This window comes from Mus caroli, chromosome 2 (assembly GCF_900094665.2).
Source record: "Mus caroli chromosome 2, CAROLI_EIJ_v1.1, whole genome shotgun sequence".
Classification (NCBI taxonomy): domain Eukaryota; kingdom Metazoa; phylum Chordata; class Mammalia; order Rodentia; family Muridae; genus Mus; species Mus caroli.
This window is the reverse complement of record NC_034571.1, coordinates 18627738-18646536: the sequence shown is the minus strand read 5'-3', so window position 1 is coordinate 18646536 and position 18799 is coordinate 18627738. Positions and strand designations below refer to the sequence as shown.

The window sequence follows — 18799 nt, the reverse complement described above, 5'->3', positions numbered from 1 at the left end:
CAAAATGGCCCAGAAACCTGAAAGGGGAATACAGTCTGACAAGCGGGCAAGGTGTGTGTGGTTCTGTCCCTAAGGAGGAGGGAGGGGCAGGGAGGGGGAGGGGGAGGGGGAGAGGGAGGATCCATGGGGAAAGAGCTCAGAAAACCATGGAAAAACACCTAGAGTTGAGAAAGCCACAAAACCCAAGTATCTCTGGGATTTTGGCTGAGAGGTAGCCAGATTATTTTAGAAGTTTAAAATAGATTAATACTGCTCAGTTGTTATGCCTTAAAGATGTAAATAAAAATAATAGTCCAGTTTCCATTATTTGGGAGCTAGCTTGGTTAAGACAAAAACTGGAACAATTATTTTTTAAAAAACGTCACTAACACATGAGCATCTCCTTCGTTGCAGGAACAGCCTTTGACAAGAGTCAATCAATATCCCTTTGTGGTAAGATCTCCCAATGAATTAGGTATAGAAAAAAGTGTAGGTAAATGCAGTTGAAGCTGTATATGAAAAGTCCACAGTTAGCACATTGCACTCAGTGCTGAAAATTGGAAGCTTAGGATCAGAAAAAAGGCAAGGATGACAAGTCTTGTCTGTCACCCCTAGCAAAGGAAGCACTGCGTGTCCCAGTCAGAGACAAGGCAAGGAAAGGAAGTAAAACCCAGCCAAGTCCAACAGAAAGCGAAGGTTTCTGCTTCCAGATGACATGACTGTATGTAGAGAAAACTCTAAAGATTCCACCAAAAAGTTGTTTAAAAGTAATTATTGAATTCAGTGAGGTTTCTGGACACCAAGATCCACAAGGGAAAAAAAAATCACTGGAATCCTCTATGCCAACAATGATCTATCTAAATGAGAAAGAAATAATTCATTTCAATTGAAAATAATAAAAATACTTAGAGATACATTTATCAAAGGAGCTAATAATGGCTTATATATCCCAAAGTGAAAAGGAATCAACAAATGTGGTATACATGTATACAATGGAATATTATTTACTCCGGAAAAGGAAGAGATTCCAAGATATAAACATGGACAAACTTTGAGGACCTTATGCTAAGACGTCTCATAAAAAGTCACTGGGTGATCATACTTTAACCAGTAGGGACCAAGAGTAATACAATTCTCTGCCAAATCCACATATAGAGAATATACAATAAAAGTAAATGGTGGTTGGCAGGCATGGGGAAGAGGGTGATGGGTGGTTGTTGTCTCATGGGCACATTTCCAGTTTATGATGGTTTTACAATGTGAGAATTGGATGCCACTAAAATGTACACTCAACGCAGTTGAGACAGCACTGTGCATTTGACTATAATAATGACAGGAGAGAGAAGAAGCAGTTTTCTTAACTGGTGAAAGTTAGTAGGTCTCTTCTGAGTCCTGATTCTCACTTACCAGCCATGTGCCCTTGGACATGGCATCTGTGGCTTTGATATAAGCTAAATGAGAAAGGGCAGCTCACCATAATGTTTTACATGATAGCCTGTGTGGCCACATACCATAATAATACTGTGTCAGTAAGGGTACATGTGAGGCATATACTATCTTGTGTTCTAATTAGATGAATTCATTAGATCAGTTGCTTACAGCAGGTGGACTGTGACCACTTGTAACAAGCAATGAGTCTTGGCTGCTACTATTTTGTAACTTCCTCATGCAGGACATCACAAGTGCCTCTGAATTCTCTGTATAGAAATTTGGAGGGAATTGGATGCTTGGGCTTCCTGGCTCTACTCTGTCCTAACTGGTTCAGCGTCTCTTGCTGGCCTGTCCTATTACTGTGCCTGTGGGCGCTCCCCAGGGTTCTGAAGTAGCCCCACAAGGTTCTCAGCGGAAGCCTTGGCTACAATTCAGTAAATAAATAAATAAAAAAAAAAGTTGAATGAGCCCAGATTATTTACACTTTCAGTTGCTTTAGTAAATTGTATGACAAAGTGTGGTACTTTAACAAGCACAGGGAGCCATGATCTCAAAGGCTGGAGGAGTGTTTTGAAAACAGCAAAAATGTTTACAAAGCACTAGCACGTATTTTGTGTTCCAACATCAGTTAGACAAGCTCAATAGAATTCTTGCTGCCTGAGTCAGGTGCAGCCAGTGACCCTTTCTACTATGGTGTCAACCAGGTATCACGTGTCATTGTCAGACTTATCTCCTGCACAGGCACAGCAAATTACTAGCAATCGAGATAATGGAAAAGAAAGTCCGAAGGGAAAAGAAAAAGAGATGGAGAAATGGAAAAGAAGGAGTGGGAGACGGTAAGGAGAGAATTAGTTTCTGAAAGTTGCCATGAGTCCATCCGGGTGATAGAGCAAAAGAGAAAAAGAGAAGACAGAAAAAACAAGAGTGTGAATCTCCCTCCCGTCGAAGGCAGGATTGACAAACAAGAAGGATGGAGTTAGAAAATGAACATTTCAAAATCCTCAAAGCAATTCATATAAGAATTAGAAATGGATGCTCAGCTAAATAGTGGCTGAATGCTACAGGACACACAGCTACCTCTTCAAATCATGTACTCACAGTAAAGAGAGTACCCTTATTTTAGAATAGTTATGGTTGACATTGTTAATAGTGAGCCCAGTCTCCTGACAAGCTGCCAAGGAGAAAGGCCTGCTTTGCTGGAAGCCCTGCTCCAGACACCTCACTTGAATTGAATCATGAGAAAAAATCAGACAACCCAAATAAATTATCTAGTCTCAGGAATAGCATCAGCTAATTCTCAAGCACACCTGTTTTCCCAGCGCTTGGGAGCCAGAGACAGGGAGGCCAGCCTGGGCATCAGAGTTAGATAGACATAAAAGAAATTAAAACAGGAACGAAAAAAAGCATCCGAAGAAAGACAAACAAGAGTGGAGGAAAGGCTCCAGACTGAAGTAGAGTGAAGAACTACTTAACCACAGGCTGCGCAGTGGTCACCATGCTGGTGGAGTGGCACACACACACACACACACACACACACACACACGCATACACACATGCACACACACTTTAAAGGTCATTTTAAAATAAAAAAATATTTTTGGTATGGTGGTACTCCTATTTGATCCTGTGGTACCCTATTTCTGAGCTCTTCTATTTAGTACTTCATTTTAATCATTTATATTGTTTTCAAATCAGATTATAGCAAGTTTGAGAAAAAAGATAGTCGTTAACAGTTATAGTTTCTATAGTGCCTATTACTTTGCATTAAAAATGTTCAAAAATTTAACATAGTAGCTAAAAATAAGAAATCATGCTCAAATCATGTTGGGTGCAACACTGCATTCCAGTTTTCGACCTAGCAACATTAACAGGCACACACAACCAAAGACGGTTGTGGAATCAACAATCCTCCTGGCATCGGGCTTTCTGGGCTCACCCTCTAGGACTTGGAAGTTTAGCTAATGCTGTCCTATTCGTTTCCACACCTACCACTCACTGTCAGTCCCATAAACTGCCTACTGCCCTCACGCCTCCACTGAACCAGCTCACAGCCTAAGCAACTCCCCTGTTCTAATTATGGTGCTATCAGTGGGCAGCTAGTCACACTTTGCTGGAGGCAGAGTTGACACTGTTGACCAGCTTCTGTCTCTAGGAACTCTCATGGCCCTTGACTCTCCCCTTTCTGTCCTCCTCTGACCACCCTGGCTCTTCTTTCTTGGTGGTTTCTTTCCTGAGTTCCTTCCTAGGTCCATTGCTTCCTAGCTTCTTTTATCTCCTGAACTCACCTGTGCAACCACTACTTATTACTCTCCCATGATGTCTTATAAACTCAACATCTTTATGTCTCCACAACTCCTCCCCTTAGCCAGAGTGCCTCATCTCAGAGAACAGCACCAGGTCACCAGAGCTGAGGAGCCAGAGTCCAACATCCATCCTTGGCCCCCCTCTCAGCCTGGATGCCACTCCTGTGTTCCATATCCATGCAGTCTTCCCACTGTTTGCCACTCCCTGTTCACACTGCTATCACAGCCACCAACTTCTATCCTCTAGCCCACACACCATCCATATTTAAGATGATCCTTTAAACAGAGCTATAATGTTGCCTCCCTGCTTGGGACACCTGAAGGACATTCTGTGATTTCAATGGACAGTCAGCTTAACATGGCTCACAAGCTCCTTTCTGACAAGGACATTGTGACCACATCCTTCTACCCTGAGTTGTTATGTGACTCATGCTTGGAATGTGCTCTGGTCCTTGCCTGGAACATTCTTCCATTCCTCTTTATCCATCTAACTCCCACTACCCACAAGTACCCACAGGTGCATACGGCCCTCTGTGTGACTCCCCTGTTGTGGTATTTCCCTTCTCATTGATTGATGTTTGTGCTGTGGCATTTGTACCATCTGTAATCACGGGCATTGTGCCTGACACTGCACTTAGAGAGCCCATTTTGATCATTGTGAATTCTGTACCCTTCCAAGTTATTATCCACATAACACATGTTTCTTTTCCTTTTAACTAAATCTTTGAGAAACATCTTTTCCTTCAATGGTTTATTCTAACTCTGAAATACTCAACTCTATCCACACATATTTTCCCCTATATATTAATGCACTTTTATGTCCTTAAGACATGAACACACCATAAATTTGAATTCCATCAAATCAAAAATCTGTGACTATTACTTTCAAGTGAGATTATACCAACTTTGAGAAAAGGAATAGACCCAATGACACACGAATAAAAATTCAGTAGCCCTATCACTGAGAATATTAAATTTTGTACTAACAAAGAAAGAAAACTCCTGAATTCAGGTTTGTGAGTAAAGGACTTACTTTACATGTTACTCTTTTGATTCATTGATACACATAAAAATAATTTTCAGTTATGGCAATTTCCATTAATATACAAGTGATAATCTGGAGGTTTATATCACCCTATCTTACTCTACTTTTATTTGAGTATATATATAAACTTAGAATGGTTTTTAATTTTTCAGTTCAGGAGAACACAGTCCAATCAAACAAAAGCTTAAGTAGAATATATGTGGTGACTCTCCTTTATGGTTTCAACTAAGGACTGAGTTTTGCTTTAAACAGAGCATCAAAGCTAGTTCCCATGAATGTCAATCAGAAGACAGCTGTGGTGATCTTCTTCCACATGTGGCTGTGGGCCCATCCTTTTGAAGGTGCACTCTGATTTCCTTCACTAGAATGGTCCCCTCCAAATGTGAAATTTTTGTTGAAAAATAAGGGTAAACCCACCATCAGTACAGCCCACACTGAACATCCAACCATACAATTGTCTCCTTTTGATCTATGGCATCTTCCCACTTACACTCCGTGCTGTCAGAGTACTAAGCTTTCGTGGTGCCAGGTGGCAGACAGAACACAGCTATCTGATAAACGCCTTTGGACCAATAAATGGCTCATTGACCCACTTCCTTTTAATTTAGTGAATGATCTGAATCTAATTTTTCATAAGATCCAAATTGGTCAGTCAGTTGTACTTTACATGGTTTGCCTAAAAATGCTTTTGAGTGCTACCTCCACCCCCAAATAGTATCATACCTATTTCCTAGAAAACTCTGAATCCTGGGTGCCAATTAAGAAGACTTTCCTCAAGAGAACACTTTGGTTGCTGCACAAAGTCATTAAGTTGATGGGACATCATTTACTTCAGGAAGTTTACATAATCCATGCTGCTAAGTGCTGTCTCCATACCAATCTCTGCTTCGATGCCTGTTACTAATGTGCTCAAGTGATAAATGTTCCCCTACACTGGCTGGTGACGGCACTTTTGATTGATTTAACAAAGATTCCAATTTCTCCAGTAATTGTGCAAAGTTCCATGGTTTCAAGGAACAACATTTAAAAACTGCCTGGAGTTTGTACTCCCAAGAAATGGTATGGCCTTGTCTCAGCTTTGTTGCCCAGTAGTCACTGCCTGTTTGCATATAAAGTGGTACCTGTGGGGTGGGGGTGGGGGGGTTAGTGCTCACCTCTCGTCACATTTAATCAGAATCACACTGTCTGTTCCAATCCCTAAGGCTGCAGCTCCCTTCTTGAGAGAAAAGTGACTCTGTGAAGAAAAAAGAAGCATATTTTGATTAGCTTTATGACGACGAGACCCATCTGATTAGCTTTATGATGTTGAGATCCACCTGCTCTGCTGCATTTTCTCCATCTTCATTTCCCTTCTGCTCTTCTGATGCCTGGGCTTCTCAGGACATAACCTGCTCACACATGCTGAGTTTATGTTGTTTTACTTACTATACATGTGGTTTTAAATTTTAATTAGTTTATTTTTATGTATGTGGGTGTTTTGCCTGCACATATGTCTGTGTACCATGTGGCCAGAAGAGGGCATTGAATTCACAATAACTAGAGTTATAGACAATAGTGAGCTCCCATGTAGATGCTGTGAATTGAAACAAAGTCCCCCAGAAGAGAAGCTAGTGCTCTTAACTTCTCAGCTATCTCTCTAGTCCTCCTATTTATTATATGCTTTAAAATAAATATGCTATTTTATAAATTGTTTAAAAGTTTAATATATGTACACCCCACCCACCGACAACCTCTGCCTGGTCTCTGTTTCTATCAATTGGACTATTTTGGCATAGCACTCACTGTACTTTGTTTATGCACTCTTCCTGCCATGGACAGTCAGGCTGCTTCTGCGATTGGCTTCTGTGGATAGTTCTGCTAGATAGTTCTGTGGATAGATATATCTTTAAGATGCTGTTTTCAATTGCTAAAGGTATATACCTAGAGGCAGAATTACTGGACCATATGGTTAATATAATTTTAAACTTCTGAGAAACTGCCATTCTACACTCTACAGCTACTGTGTTAATTTTACACACCTACCAATAGCACACAAAGGATGCCCTTTCTCCACATCCTCACCAGTGTTTATGATTTCTGCTTGTTTTGGAGACAGGATCTTTCTGTGTTGCCCAGGCTATGCTTGATTCTTTGATTTCAAGTGATTCTATTGTCTTAGCCTCCTGAAGTTGGCTTGTATTTTTCTGGCTCTTGAAGACAGTCTTCTAGTAGACATGATGGTAACACTTCGTGCTTTTGATGTGTGCTCTCTACTGACTGGCCTAGACTCTCTTCATGTGCTTCTTGACCCTCTATACATTTTCTTCTGTGAAATGTTTATTAAAGTACTTTGGTTATTTTTGAATGGAGTTGATTTAGTTATTGTTATTTTCATTGAATTCACATGAGTTTCTTGAGGAACTATAAAAACATATTGAGAATTGTAAGTGGATGTGAGGTCCCAGCACAAAGTAATTCTGAACCAGTCTCTCTTTCTGTCTGTCTTTCTCTGTGTGTGTGCTGCATGCATGAATGTGTGTTTGAGAGAGAGAGAGAGAGAGAGAGAGAGAGAGAGAGAGAGAGAGAGAGAATAATGGTATGTGCATACTTCAGCATGCATGTGGAGGTCAGAGGACAACTGTGGGTATCAGTCTTCACTTTCTACCTATAAGCCAAGCTAATCTTTGTCCCCTAGCCTTGGATACTTCTCTCATGTTTACATTTTCCATTTCTCAGGAGGGACAGAGACTATAGACACTGTGAGCATATGCTTTTTATGTGAGTTCTGGAGTTCAGAACTCAGTATGTTTTACCCACTGAGTTAATACCCCAGCCCTAAACTAGCTTTTCACAAACACTCAGCAACTGACTCCAGTAACAGTGTACCACAACATTCTCAAACTTACAATTTTCTCTTGAAAGGTTGCTTGCCTTTACTCCTTCTTTTCTTTTCTTCCTTCCTTCCTCCCTTCCTTGTTTTCTTCCAATTTTTTTTTATTAGCATACAAACTAATAAGTTTCACTGTGACATTCTCATGGGTATTTTGTTTTCCTTGATCCATCTCTTCTAGTCCTCTCTCCTGCCTTCTGTTCCCCTCTGGTTGTTTCCCTTCCTTTTCCAATGATCTTCTGCTTTCATATCACATGAATTCTATTACCCCCCAACACACACACACACACACACACACACACACACACACACACACACACACATCTTAAGATGCCTTTCTCCACTTATGTTCCCCTGTATAGTTTCAAGAAACTATACTTAGTTTCTCATAAATTTAGTGACATTGTATGCAGCACATATGAAGGGAAGTTGATTCTAAGTCCAGCATTCTTCCTCTGGAGTTCTAGGAGGTGGAACTGGCCATACAGGGGCCAAGCAGGTGGGTTATACTGACAGCCCACTGCACACTCTTTGTGCTTTTACTTCTAGTCTGAATTCCGGGTTTTGATTGCTGTAATCGCTATGACATTTGGAGAGCTGAGAAAGACTAACCTAAGCCCAGCTGTACTGCATCTGCCCGTCAGTCTCTTACTATTAACTACAGATCATTAAGCTGTCCAAAAGGAGAGCAGCTCCCTCAATTTCCATCTCCAAAGGGCTGCTGAGTAGAATTTTAAATTATGCTTCTAAAGAGGCATGCTTTTCTCAAATGCCCAGTCACCATTCATCTGAAAATTTAAGTATTCAGTACATGAACTTGTAACATATTTTTAGGGAAACTGTCTAATACAGCAGAAAATCATGTTTGTAACAGCAACAAATAACATCAACCAATAAAGGGGACACACCAAAGGGCTAAGTTCTAAAACCTCAATGTAGCTAGAAGTAACCAGAAAGGGCCATTAGATTCATTTTACAACCTCAGAATGACTAAGTAGATACCTGTCTCTAAGCTACCTGGGAGCTAGGAGAAAAAGCTCAGTGAGGCCAGGGATTTTAAGGATGTATGACACCTGCCCCCTTTCCACCTTTTCGATCACAAACCAATGTTCTTTGTATTTGGCAGATACTAGGAAACCCGGAGTAGAAGTTCAGAGGAAAGCAGTGTTCAGTCCTTTATTGCCAGAAGGGCTTAGAGCAGAGAGACCAGCTGTCTTTGCTGAAAAAGCACAAATACCTCAAATTGTGTCCCTCAGTAAATGTGCTCAGAAGTCTTGATCTGCAGACTGGCAAATTGCAGCTAAGTAAGAGATCTGCTGCACCTGCCCATGATAGGCACATTCTTGTCTGGTCTTTAACGAAAAAGAACAGGGATCTGTAATTGAGGAGTAATTACAAAGGATAATTGATTGCTGTAAAAATGCCACAGATTTAAGGAAACCTACATGCCTCAATAGAGAGTTTAAAGATAGGAACAAAGTAGATATAAGGCATGAGAGAAGAAAATTAGGCACCAGGCAGTATGTGTATTTTTAGGGAATAGGAACAGAGGCATATAGCTAAGTGGTACCTACAATAGGAAGGCATCCATGGGGAGGAAGGAAGGATGGTCACAAAGACATTTAACAAGAAAAAAGAGCAGAGATCAGTTGAATGGGGTGCCTTTCTATGTATGAGACAATATAAGACAATTGCTCTTAATGTTTGTATCTCATAATGTATAAACCATTTGTGTATAAACCAGAGGAGAATAGCATCTAAAAGACAAGTTCCTTCCTAGATGCTGAGGATTCTGGGTGGAAAGTTGTCTAGGGAGAACTTAGCAGATGCTTATCAACAGCACAGTAACAGGTGGTGGTCATGTAGGAATAGCTATCCCAATATGGGGCTGGAAAGGATACATTATTCTGGGTGGCTTCAGAAGGCACAATTATGAACAAATTTGGAAGTTTCAAGGAATAAAATTTGTTTCTCAATAATGAAGATTAGCATAATATTCTATTGCTCATCAATGAGCACATTCCACTTTCCTGATTTAGAAAATATAGTGAAACTTTGACAGAGGTCAGTGCTCATTTAAGATTAAGTCATATTGCTATTCACGAGTAAAGGATATTGAACCCATTTGTTTTTATTTCAAACTAAACCAAAATTTCAGTTTGGTGGAAAGTTTCATTTTTGTATTTTTCATATAGAATTGTTGAAAACTGCTAGAAGAAAATACTTCACGACAAAATGACAGGCAGCAGTTTCTGAGCCACAGTAGCACAGTAACAGGACCCAAAAATGACAAACGGGGGGGGGTGGGTTCATGAAACGAGAAGCTTCTGCACAGCAGAAGACGCTCTCAGCAGGATGAGCTGACAGCCAATAGGATGGAAGAAAACCTTTGTCAGCTCTACTTCAGACAAGAGGTTAATATCTGGAGTATATAATGAACCAAAAAAAAATTAAACACCTCAAACCCTCAACTGCCAATAATGAACAGAGAGCAATCAAAGAGTAAGCTAGAAATGGAACAGACAGTAATCAAAGAAAGAAAGGCACATAGAAAGTAAGTATTTTTAAAATATTCACAACATGTCTAGAAATTAGAGAAATGCAAGGTCAAACTACTTGAGGATTCTGACTCGCCCCAGTTAGAATGATGACAGCCAAGAAAGCAAATGTCAACAAGCACTGGCGTAGCCCTCACAAGGAGATCTGGGGAAAGAGGAGTCACTGCACACTGCTGGTAGCAGTGTGAACTAGTGTCCCACTGTGACAAGCAATGTAAAGACTTCTCACAAAACTGAGCAGCGTTGTCACATGCCCCAGCTGTACCACTCCTAGGCAGATACCTAAAGGACACTACAGAGACGCATGCACATCCATGTTCAATACAGCTCTTAATACAGTAGCCAGGAAGCATAGTTATGGAAGATGTCTGTCACATGATGGGGGATAGTGAAAATGTGGTTAATGTATGTACAATGGATTTGTATTATGGTATAATGAAGTTATGAAAATTCCAAGAAAATGGATGGAATTGGAAAACATTATATTGAGTGAGGTTACTTAGGCTCATAAGAACAAACTCTCTCTCACGTGTAGATCCTAGCTTCAAACTGTCAGATACTTGTGTGCAAATGAGAGTGAATAAGGAACCTAGACTGGAAAAGAGGTTTTAAAGGAGGGCACAGCACAAGTGGAAGGAAATGTGTGGGACAATGATTACCACAGAGACAGTGAGAGCAGGAAAACTGTGGGCAAGCACACACATTCACACAGGCACATGCTCTCTCGCTCTCTCTCTCTTTTGCTCTCTCTCTCTCTTTCTCTCTCTCTCTCTCACACACACACACACACACATACATACATGCACCCAGAGACAGACACATGCACATATACACGGACACACACATGCACACACACACACACACGCACACACACAAGACACATGCTCACACATATACAGAGACACACACTTGCACACACTCACACACACATGCACACACATACACTCAGAAACATATACATGTACACAGATAGAGAGAGACACACACACACAGAGTCAATATTGACTGTTTCCTTCAAGCAATCTCCACTTTATGTTTGAGATAGGATCTCTCTCAGAACCTAGAACTCACTGACTGGCTAGCTGGCTGCCCCATCTGGCTAGCTGGCTGTCCTGACTGGCTAGCTGGCTGCCCTCATTGGCTAGCTGGCTGCTGTGGCCAATAAACCCTAACATTTTTACTCTCTCTACTTTTCCAGCATGGGGATGATGAATGCACACAGGCGTGCATGGCTTTATTACTGGCTCTGGGGGATTAAACTCAGCTCCTCAAGTTTTCATAGAGAGCACTACTGGTTGTGCCATCTCCCCAGCCTGTGCTTCTTCACTGCTAGTAGGGACAGCAAGTTTCACCCTCTTTGGTGGTGGGAGAACAAGCAACCCTGAGACAAACCACTTCCCAGAGTCTGGTGTCTCAGCATGCTGGCTTCCTATCCTCCATGTGAATTTAGATGAGAAGTCTTAAGAGCCATCCTGATTCCTCCAAACTATGCACATGCAAATATTTAATCATTTCTTATTGGATCACAGCTTATATTAGTCTCGGAGGAAACAAAGGTATTTTAAACAGCCCCCATCTCTTCTACCTCTTGCACCCTTCCTGTTTCTAGTTTGGTGGTTTGGTTCTTCTGGTCATCATTGCCTTTGTTTACTTTCTCATCTCCCAAGGACTTCAGTACTTACCATTCAATTGTCTTTCTGATAATTATATGATAATTATATCTATCATTCCATGTAGGTTTCTATATTAGCTCCACAGTGAGTTTATACCTACTTAATAAAACAGCCAACTACTGCCATATAAAATTCTACTGAATGCTAACTGGTTCACTGTCTGTTTCCTAATGGGACAAAGGAACTGTAGGAGGACAGACTTTACCTATGCTTGATAAATGTTTGTTGACATTCTTGGCCATATGCTCAGAGAATAAATCCAGGGAAATGTCCTCGATTTATTGTTTAGGATATCTAGTCACAAATACTAGTGTTACGGGGTGAGTTTGGTGGCTAGCCAGATCACTGAGGACTAAATGGACAGGATCCATTCTACAAGCAAATCCAGAGGTTTTTTTTTTTTTTTTATTTTTTCCTGCTTACCCACCACAGAAGGCTTGGGATGGGGTCCTTCTCAAGCATAAGTGAGACAGTCACCAGTGCTTCTACCTTCACCAGCTGCTTAGTGAAAGAGAAGCAACTCATAGACTTCAAACAAGAAAGAGAAACAACACAGTGGTTTGGGACTCTTAGCTCCCAACCCTTCAGACTTTCTATCAAATGCCCTGTCTTCTAGCTTTGAGAACTATCAGGTATTATTGGTCTTGCCACTTACTGACTGATGTATCTCTCAGATCTTTATACAATAGGGATTTCCAACAATTCTATCTGGAAGTCAAATCTAAGAATGAACTAGAATCTGCCTCTGACTATTTCTCAAGCTTTAGGGGGTCCCATATTCCTCAATGACCCACAGTACCAACAGAATTTCCCTTGCCCTTCTGCATACATCTTTGACATAGCCATTGGTTTACCAACACTGAGGTTCAATAAATCTGCCTCTAGGCAGGGCTGGTGTAGGTATCATATAGGACATACTTACCAACCACTTAGCCCTCAGTAGGTTCTTACAAATCATAGTCCTTATTCTCACATACTCTTACCCAGTGTGATGACAACCTCAGGTCTCTAGTTACCTCAAGTGGAATTTTGAAATCTTCAATTAAGATTAATGGCAATTGTGTGTGTGTGTGTGTGTGTGTGTCTGAGTGTCTGTGTGTGCATGAGAGAGACAGAGGGAGAGAGATGAAATTGTAAGGAAATCTGAAAATGACATTCATAGCAATAGAGAATTTATACTCTTCCAGCACTGTGAATTAATTCTTGCTAAACTTACATTTATTTATCTATGGTTTTTGCTTACTTTTTCATCTTACAGGACTTCAGTACTTTCTATACCTCTGTCATTGAAGATTATAATACCTCTGTTATTGGAGATGAGGAGGCATGTCTGTTTTAAAGAATGAACATTCCTCAGACAAGTTCTCATCTCACCACTCTCTCTGGCATCCATCTCACCTGGATGAGTTCAGCTCTCTCTCCTCAAGGGATGCTAAATGGGTATCTGCTTATAGCAACAATGCTGGTTGTCATTTCTGGAGTACCACTAAGGGTCCTGTAGTTGGGCTCTACCCTTCCCATGTATTTATTAGCTTCCTTTATCTTTCTGACAACTATGCAGGTAGTTGTTCCTTTTACAGAGGAATAGGAAACTAGGTAACTCACCTGAATTAATGCTTATGAGGAGGCCAAGCAGACCTCATCACCATTTTGAGTTAATTTTACAACTCGTTATATTATATTTCATATAATATAAAACTTTATATTAACTTTATGTTAACCTGAAGACAAATATGCCTATCCAGGCACTTCTAACCTGCCCTTCCACCCAACATGGGATGCAACCTCATGGGTTTTAAGATAGATGACTTCCCTTTAGACTCTTCCCATGATAACATATGCTCCCTAAATTCAGACATTGGGTAATTGCCACTATCTCCCTCAAGTAAGCAACACTGGAAGGAAGGGGGGGGGAGGGGAAGGGAGGGGAGAGAAGAGAAGGGAGGAAGGGGAAAGAAGGATGAGCAAGAAAAAGAAAGAAGAAATAAAGAATTTCATAACTCAGGGATTATGCCACAATGCCTTAGTCCCTTATTAGTCATGGCAAAAACAAACAAACAAACAAACAAACAAACAAACCTCCAGGAGAGTAGTATGTGGTTATAGTTATTCACACCTAGGCAAGGCTGTTGAAGTTCTTTGCCAGGAGTAAGTGAAAGTGACATGAGAATGGAAGAGGAGAAAGAGACCAATGCAGAACCAGATCAGGCCTGCTCAAGTTGATCTGGTTTTGGCTCGTATTATCTTCTGTCAAGCAGAGTTTGTGCCCGATGCATGCCATTGAATTTCACGAGAGTGACCCTTCTCCGTGTGGAACTTTTTTTTAACAAATTTTTTTGCATTTTTGTGGTTGTTACTTAAGGAGAACTACTTTGGAAATTGACTCCCTCCAGGATGTCTCATCTAAAATCTGTGAACTGTTTTCCAACATATGTGGGAACATAATGTAGTGTCACCCTGGGCTGATAGTCCTGGGTTCTATAAGAAATCAAGCAGCAGAACAGTCACCTCCCTACTTCTCATGAGAATCTGAGGGGATGTCTGAGGATTCACTCTGGAAGACATGGATACCTGCAGGAGTTGATCTGTGAAACACAGAGTGAATTTGTCCTGGTGATTTACCTCAAGGATCCTTCTCTCTTATGATTATAAAGGATGTTTTTCCTCAATGACATTGTGCTGTTTCATGGAAGCTATTTCTGGAAGTGCTTGTGTCACATGAAGACAAAAGAGAGATGTGTAACACTTCCCAAGGTGTGGGGTTTTGAGGGTTCAGAGTGACAGGGGAGATTTGAGCTAGGATTTTAGATCACTCTCTATCAGCTTTTATCTAGAACTCATTAGATTACTTTTTGTTAAGCTCTTCTTTCATAGGAGACTTGGGGGCAGTGATGATTCAGCAGAGGATGAATGTGGAATGAACAGGCTGTATGGCCCTTCTAACGTTGTAATCTTCTGATGCTGTACACTGCAGGGAAATAATCCCAGAGTCCTTTGCTTGTGGCCTCAGTACTACCTCTGTTGCAGCTCAGTGACTCACTCACTCCTAATACTGTTTGTTTAATTTAGTCCTATCCAAGTTCTTTGAGAAAGCAGTTCATTTGAATATAGAGAAAAATGTAATAGCTTGTCCCACTTCTCAGCTAGATAATGTTCTAGTCTGTATTGGTCTCTAGGTGAAGCTTCAGTCTGCACTGGTCTCTGAAAAAGAGGATGGAATGTCTGTGGGGAAATGTCATGTAGGTCACAAAGGGTGACATCCTCTCCCCAATATGTGGCGTTTCCAGTTGGATGTGATGGGCTACAGAGTTGCTAAGCATTATTCTCATCTCCATGGTTGTGCTGAATAGTTCTATGGCAACTTGACACAAGCTGGAGTCACTGGAGAAGAGGGAGACTCAGTTGAGAAAACACCTCCATAAGACTGGGCTGTTGGCAAGCCTGATAGAACATTTTCTTATTAGGTATTGATTGGGAAGGGCTCTGCCTATTATTGGTGGTATCACCCTGGGCTGGAAGTCCGGGGTTCTATAAGAAATCAGGCAGAGCAAGTCATAAGGAGCAAGTTAGTAAGCAGCATCCCTCCATGGCCTCTGCAACATCTCTTGCTTCTAGGTTCCTGTCCTGTGAGTTCCTGTTCTGACTTTCTTCAGTGTGCAAGTGAAAGACAAATAAATCCTTCCCTCCCAACTTGCTTTTGGTCATAGAGTTTCATCACAGCAATTGGAACCCTAACTAGGACAAGGGCTCTAATTAAATATGCCACATGACAAACTTAGCACCCAGAAGTTTTAAAATAACCATAACTTGACTCAGTTTGGAACATTAGGAAATTATTAGTCTTACAATAATCAGACAAGGAAAATATCACTTAAGACAAGACACTGCTCACTTCTGGAGCTTGGTTTTTCCTCTACTAAGCAAGCTTGTTCTTTTACAAAGTTACCTGCGCGCGCATGCGTGCGAGCACACACACACACACACACACACAGCTTTCTGTGTCCCTGGCAGCAGGCAAGTGTTTTCTGGAGCTCTCATCTGAGTCCTATAAATTCTGGGCTGGGAAAACATCTCAAAGAGCAAGAAAGACATTGCAGGCACCTTTCCTGCTCCATCATAGCAGCTCCTTTTCTTTACTTGTTGAAAAAAACCCACTGCAAGGACTGGCCATGTTTAGCCTGGAGAAAAGGGTGACTTAGGAAAGATTTGATAATTTTTTGTCTTCAGATATTTTTGGAGCTATTTCAGGAGACCATGCAACCAAAATGACTGTAAAGTTTGACAGTACATAGGAAATTTGTTCCCTTGCTCAGAAACCAAGAGGAGCTACAGGAAATGATGAATCATACCCAAAGGAACTAGAAATGGGAATCAAGTGAGTTCTCTATCTGCAGGTTTAAGAGCAGGACTCACTTGTAAATACCTGTCTGTATCTAAAATGGTACAAGTAGAAGCTGGGTGTTTTCCCTAAATGTCCCTCTAGCCTGGCTTAGGAGACAGAGTGGCTTATTTCAGGCACAGGGAGGGAATAGTAATCTAATATCAACTTCCAATTAAGAAAAAGCTCACTGCAGAATGTTGATCATGTAAAATCCAAACCATTAAGTTTACAACACCCTCATCGAACATAACTCATCGAACATGAAGAAGTTGAGCTGGTGTTTACATAGAACCTTCACCCCTATGTTTCCAGTATTTTTGGCATGAAAGATGCTACTAGATGAGAAAAGTAAAAACCAACTTATCCAAAACACATTGATCTGCAATGGTTTCCTGACTCTATGTTATGCTAGGGCAATGGTGGCACAAATTGTGGGAGTAACCAACAAATGTTTAATTTGACTTAAAGCCCAAGATGGAACCCATACCCGTCACTGCTTGAGTCACCAAGGATCTGAGACTAGATAGCCTAGAGACCTAGAGTAAAACCAAATACTACTCATCTATTGATACCTCTTTTTGATGAGCCATTTTTGAAATGGCTCCTAATACTATGCTGCTATCCTCATGGATCAGTGCTTTGCCCAGTCATCAGTGCAAAGCTTCCTCCTGCAGCAGATGGAGACAAACCCAGAGACTCATAGCCAGACACTATGCAAAGAGTCAGAGACCTTGGAACACTCAGCCCTCAATAGAATATCTCCAACAAATCCCTCCCTGCAAGACTCAGGGAGCTCTGTGGAAGATGGGGTGGAAAGAATATAAGACACCAAGAAGATAAGGCCCTCTAAATCAGAGGGACTGAGGCAGCATACACAGGGTCTGTATGAGTCTGCACCAGTTCTTCTGTGTATATTCACACTTGCCATGTTTATGAAAATCAAATAGGTCTATTCTCATTACTTGTTGAAGTACTTTTGGACTGTCAAAGAATAATCAGACGTATTATACATTAAAAAAGAATACATGTGTCAAAATGAAAATTCTATAGCCAGAGACAGTTGGTATACTAGGTAAGGTTCATAATAAAATTATCATTTTAATTTATGTGAATGGAGAATTAAATAGATGAGTTGCCTTTCTCTCTTTTAGAAATGAAAGAATGGACTTCAAGTTTATAATACAAAAAAAGTATTACAAAAGAAGTCTGAGAGCATGCATAAGGTCTGAGCTTTCTAAAACAAGCTAAGTCACCTTTATCAAGTGTGAGGCTCAAAAGCTAATTCCAAAGGCAGAGAGCATAGGGTGGCGTGCTGCTGGGGCAACTTTAGAGAGCCAAAGAAAAGGATGTCTAATGTAAAACCATTTTGAAGCTGTAGTATTGGGCAGTTTGAAGCTGACATACAGAACTATTTAACTATTTAGGGATCTGAATCTACATCAGGGAAATGGGGACATGAAAGATTATGGTTATTTTACCCATATAGAACCTTTAATTAAATAGAAGTCAACTCCTGACATGGGTCAAATCATGAGGCCTGTGTTGGCAACACTTAGTCTTATGATGTTGGATAGGTTACTGCAGTGTTGTTCCTTTGTTGCTGTGCACTGCTAGGTAAGAGAGAAAGCAAGGGCTGTTTGTTATATGAACCAATTGGAACATTGTTTTCATGCTTAATTGGTAGCGGAAGGGGTAGTATGTACTCTTTGAAGGGCACAGGAGGGGCATTAAGTTCTATACTGTGGTATCTATAACAAAGATGACCAAACTTCTTAGCCTCTGTCTAGCTAGCACCCTGGTAGGCAGGAACCAGTGCATGGCAGCGATCTGGCTCAAAGATCAGATAGAAAAGACCCCTATGTCCTTTCTTTATGGTACTGATGATGTCTAATCTTCATTGGTGATTTGACTAGATTTAGAATGAGGAGCATAGCATTTCTAAGTGTGACAATAAGAGTGTTTCCAGAGATGATCAACTGAGGGGAGTGAGACCATCCTGTAGTGGGGAACACTAGTCCATGTACTGGAAGTGGGTACAGAGCAAAAGCAGAGAGGAGAAAGCTTGTCGATCTCTGCTTCCTGGCTCATCATGATGTGACTGCTCTGCTCCACTTTCCTTCTTACCACAATGGACTTAATTGTCTGAAACCAGGAGGGAGATTAAGTCTTTCCCTAGACTGTTTTGTGCTAAAGCATAACTAATACAGTACTAAGTGAAGTCAGGCAGCTTCCGGTTAAATGGCTAAAGGCACCACAAGGGTTGAAACTATCTGTACTATTTTTGTGTCAACTTGACACAGCTGGAGTTATCACAGAGAAAGGAGCTTCAGTTGGGGAAATGCCTCCACGAGATCTAGCTGTAAGGCATCTTCTCAATTAGTGATCAAGGAGGGAGGTCCCCTTGTGGGTGGTACCATCTCTGGGCTGGGGTAGTCTTGGTTCTGTAAGAGAGCAGGCTGAGCAAGCCAGGGGAAGCAAGCCAGTAAAGAACATCCCTCCATGGCCTCTGCATCAGCTCCTGCTTCCTGACCTGCTTGAGTTCCAGTCCTGACTTNCTTNG

General features: G+C 41.1%; 1 protein-coding gene across 2 annotated transcripts in view; it reads right to left on the bottom strand.

The window, feature by feature from the left end:
- Gad2 (glutamate decarboxylase 2) overlaps window positions 1-18799 on the bottom strand; it is a 67055-nt gene that overhangs the window by 34568 nt on the left and 13688 nt on the right. For both annotated transcript variants that reach the window (XM_029474674.1, XM_021151030.2), the window contains one exon: window positions 5913-5992. In XM_029474674.1, coding sequence (XP_029330534.1) covers window positions 5913-5992 — 80 coding nt within the window. The remainder of the gene's footprint in view (window positions 1-5912; window positions 5993-18799) is intronic.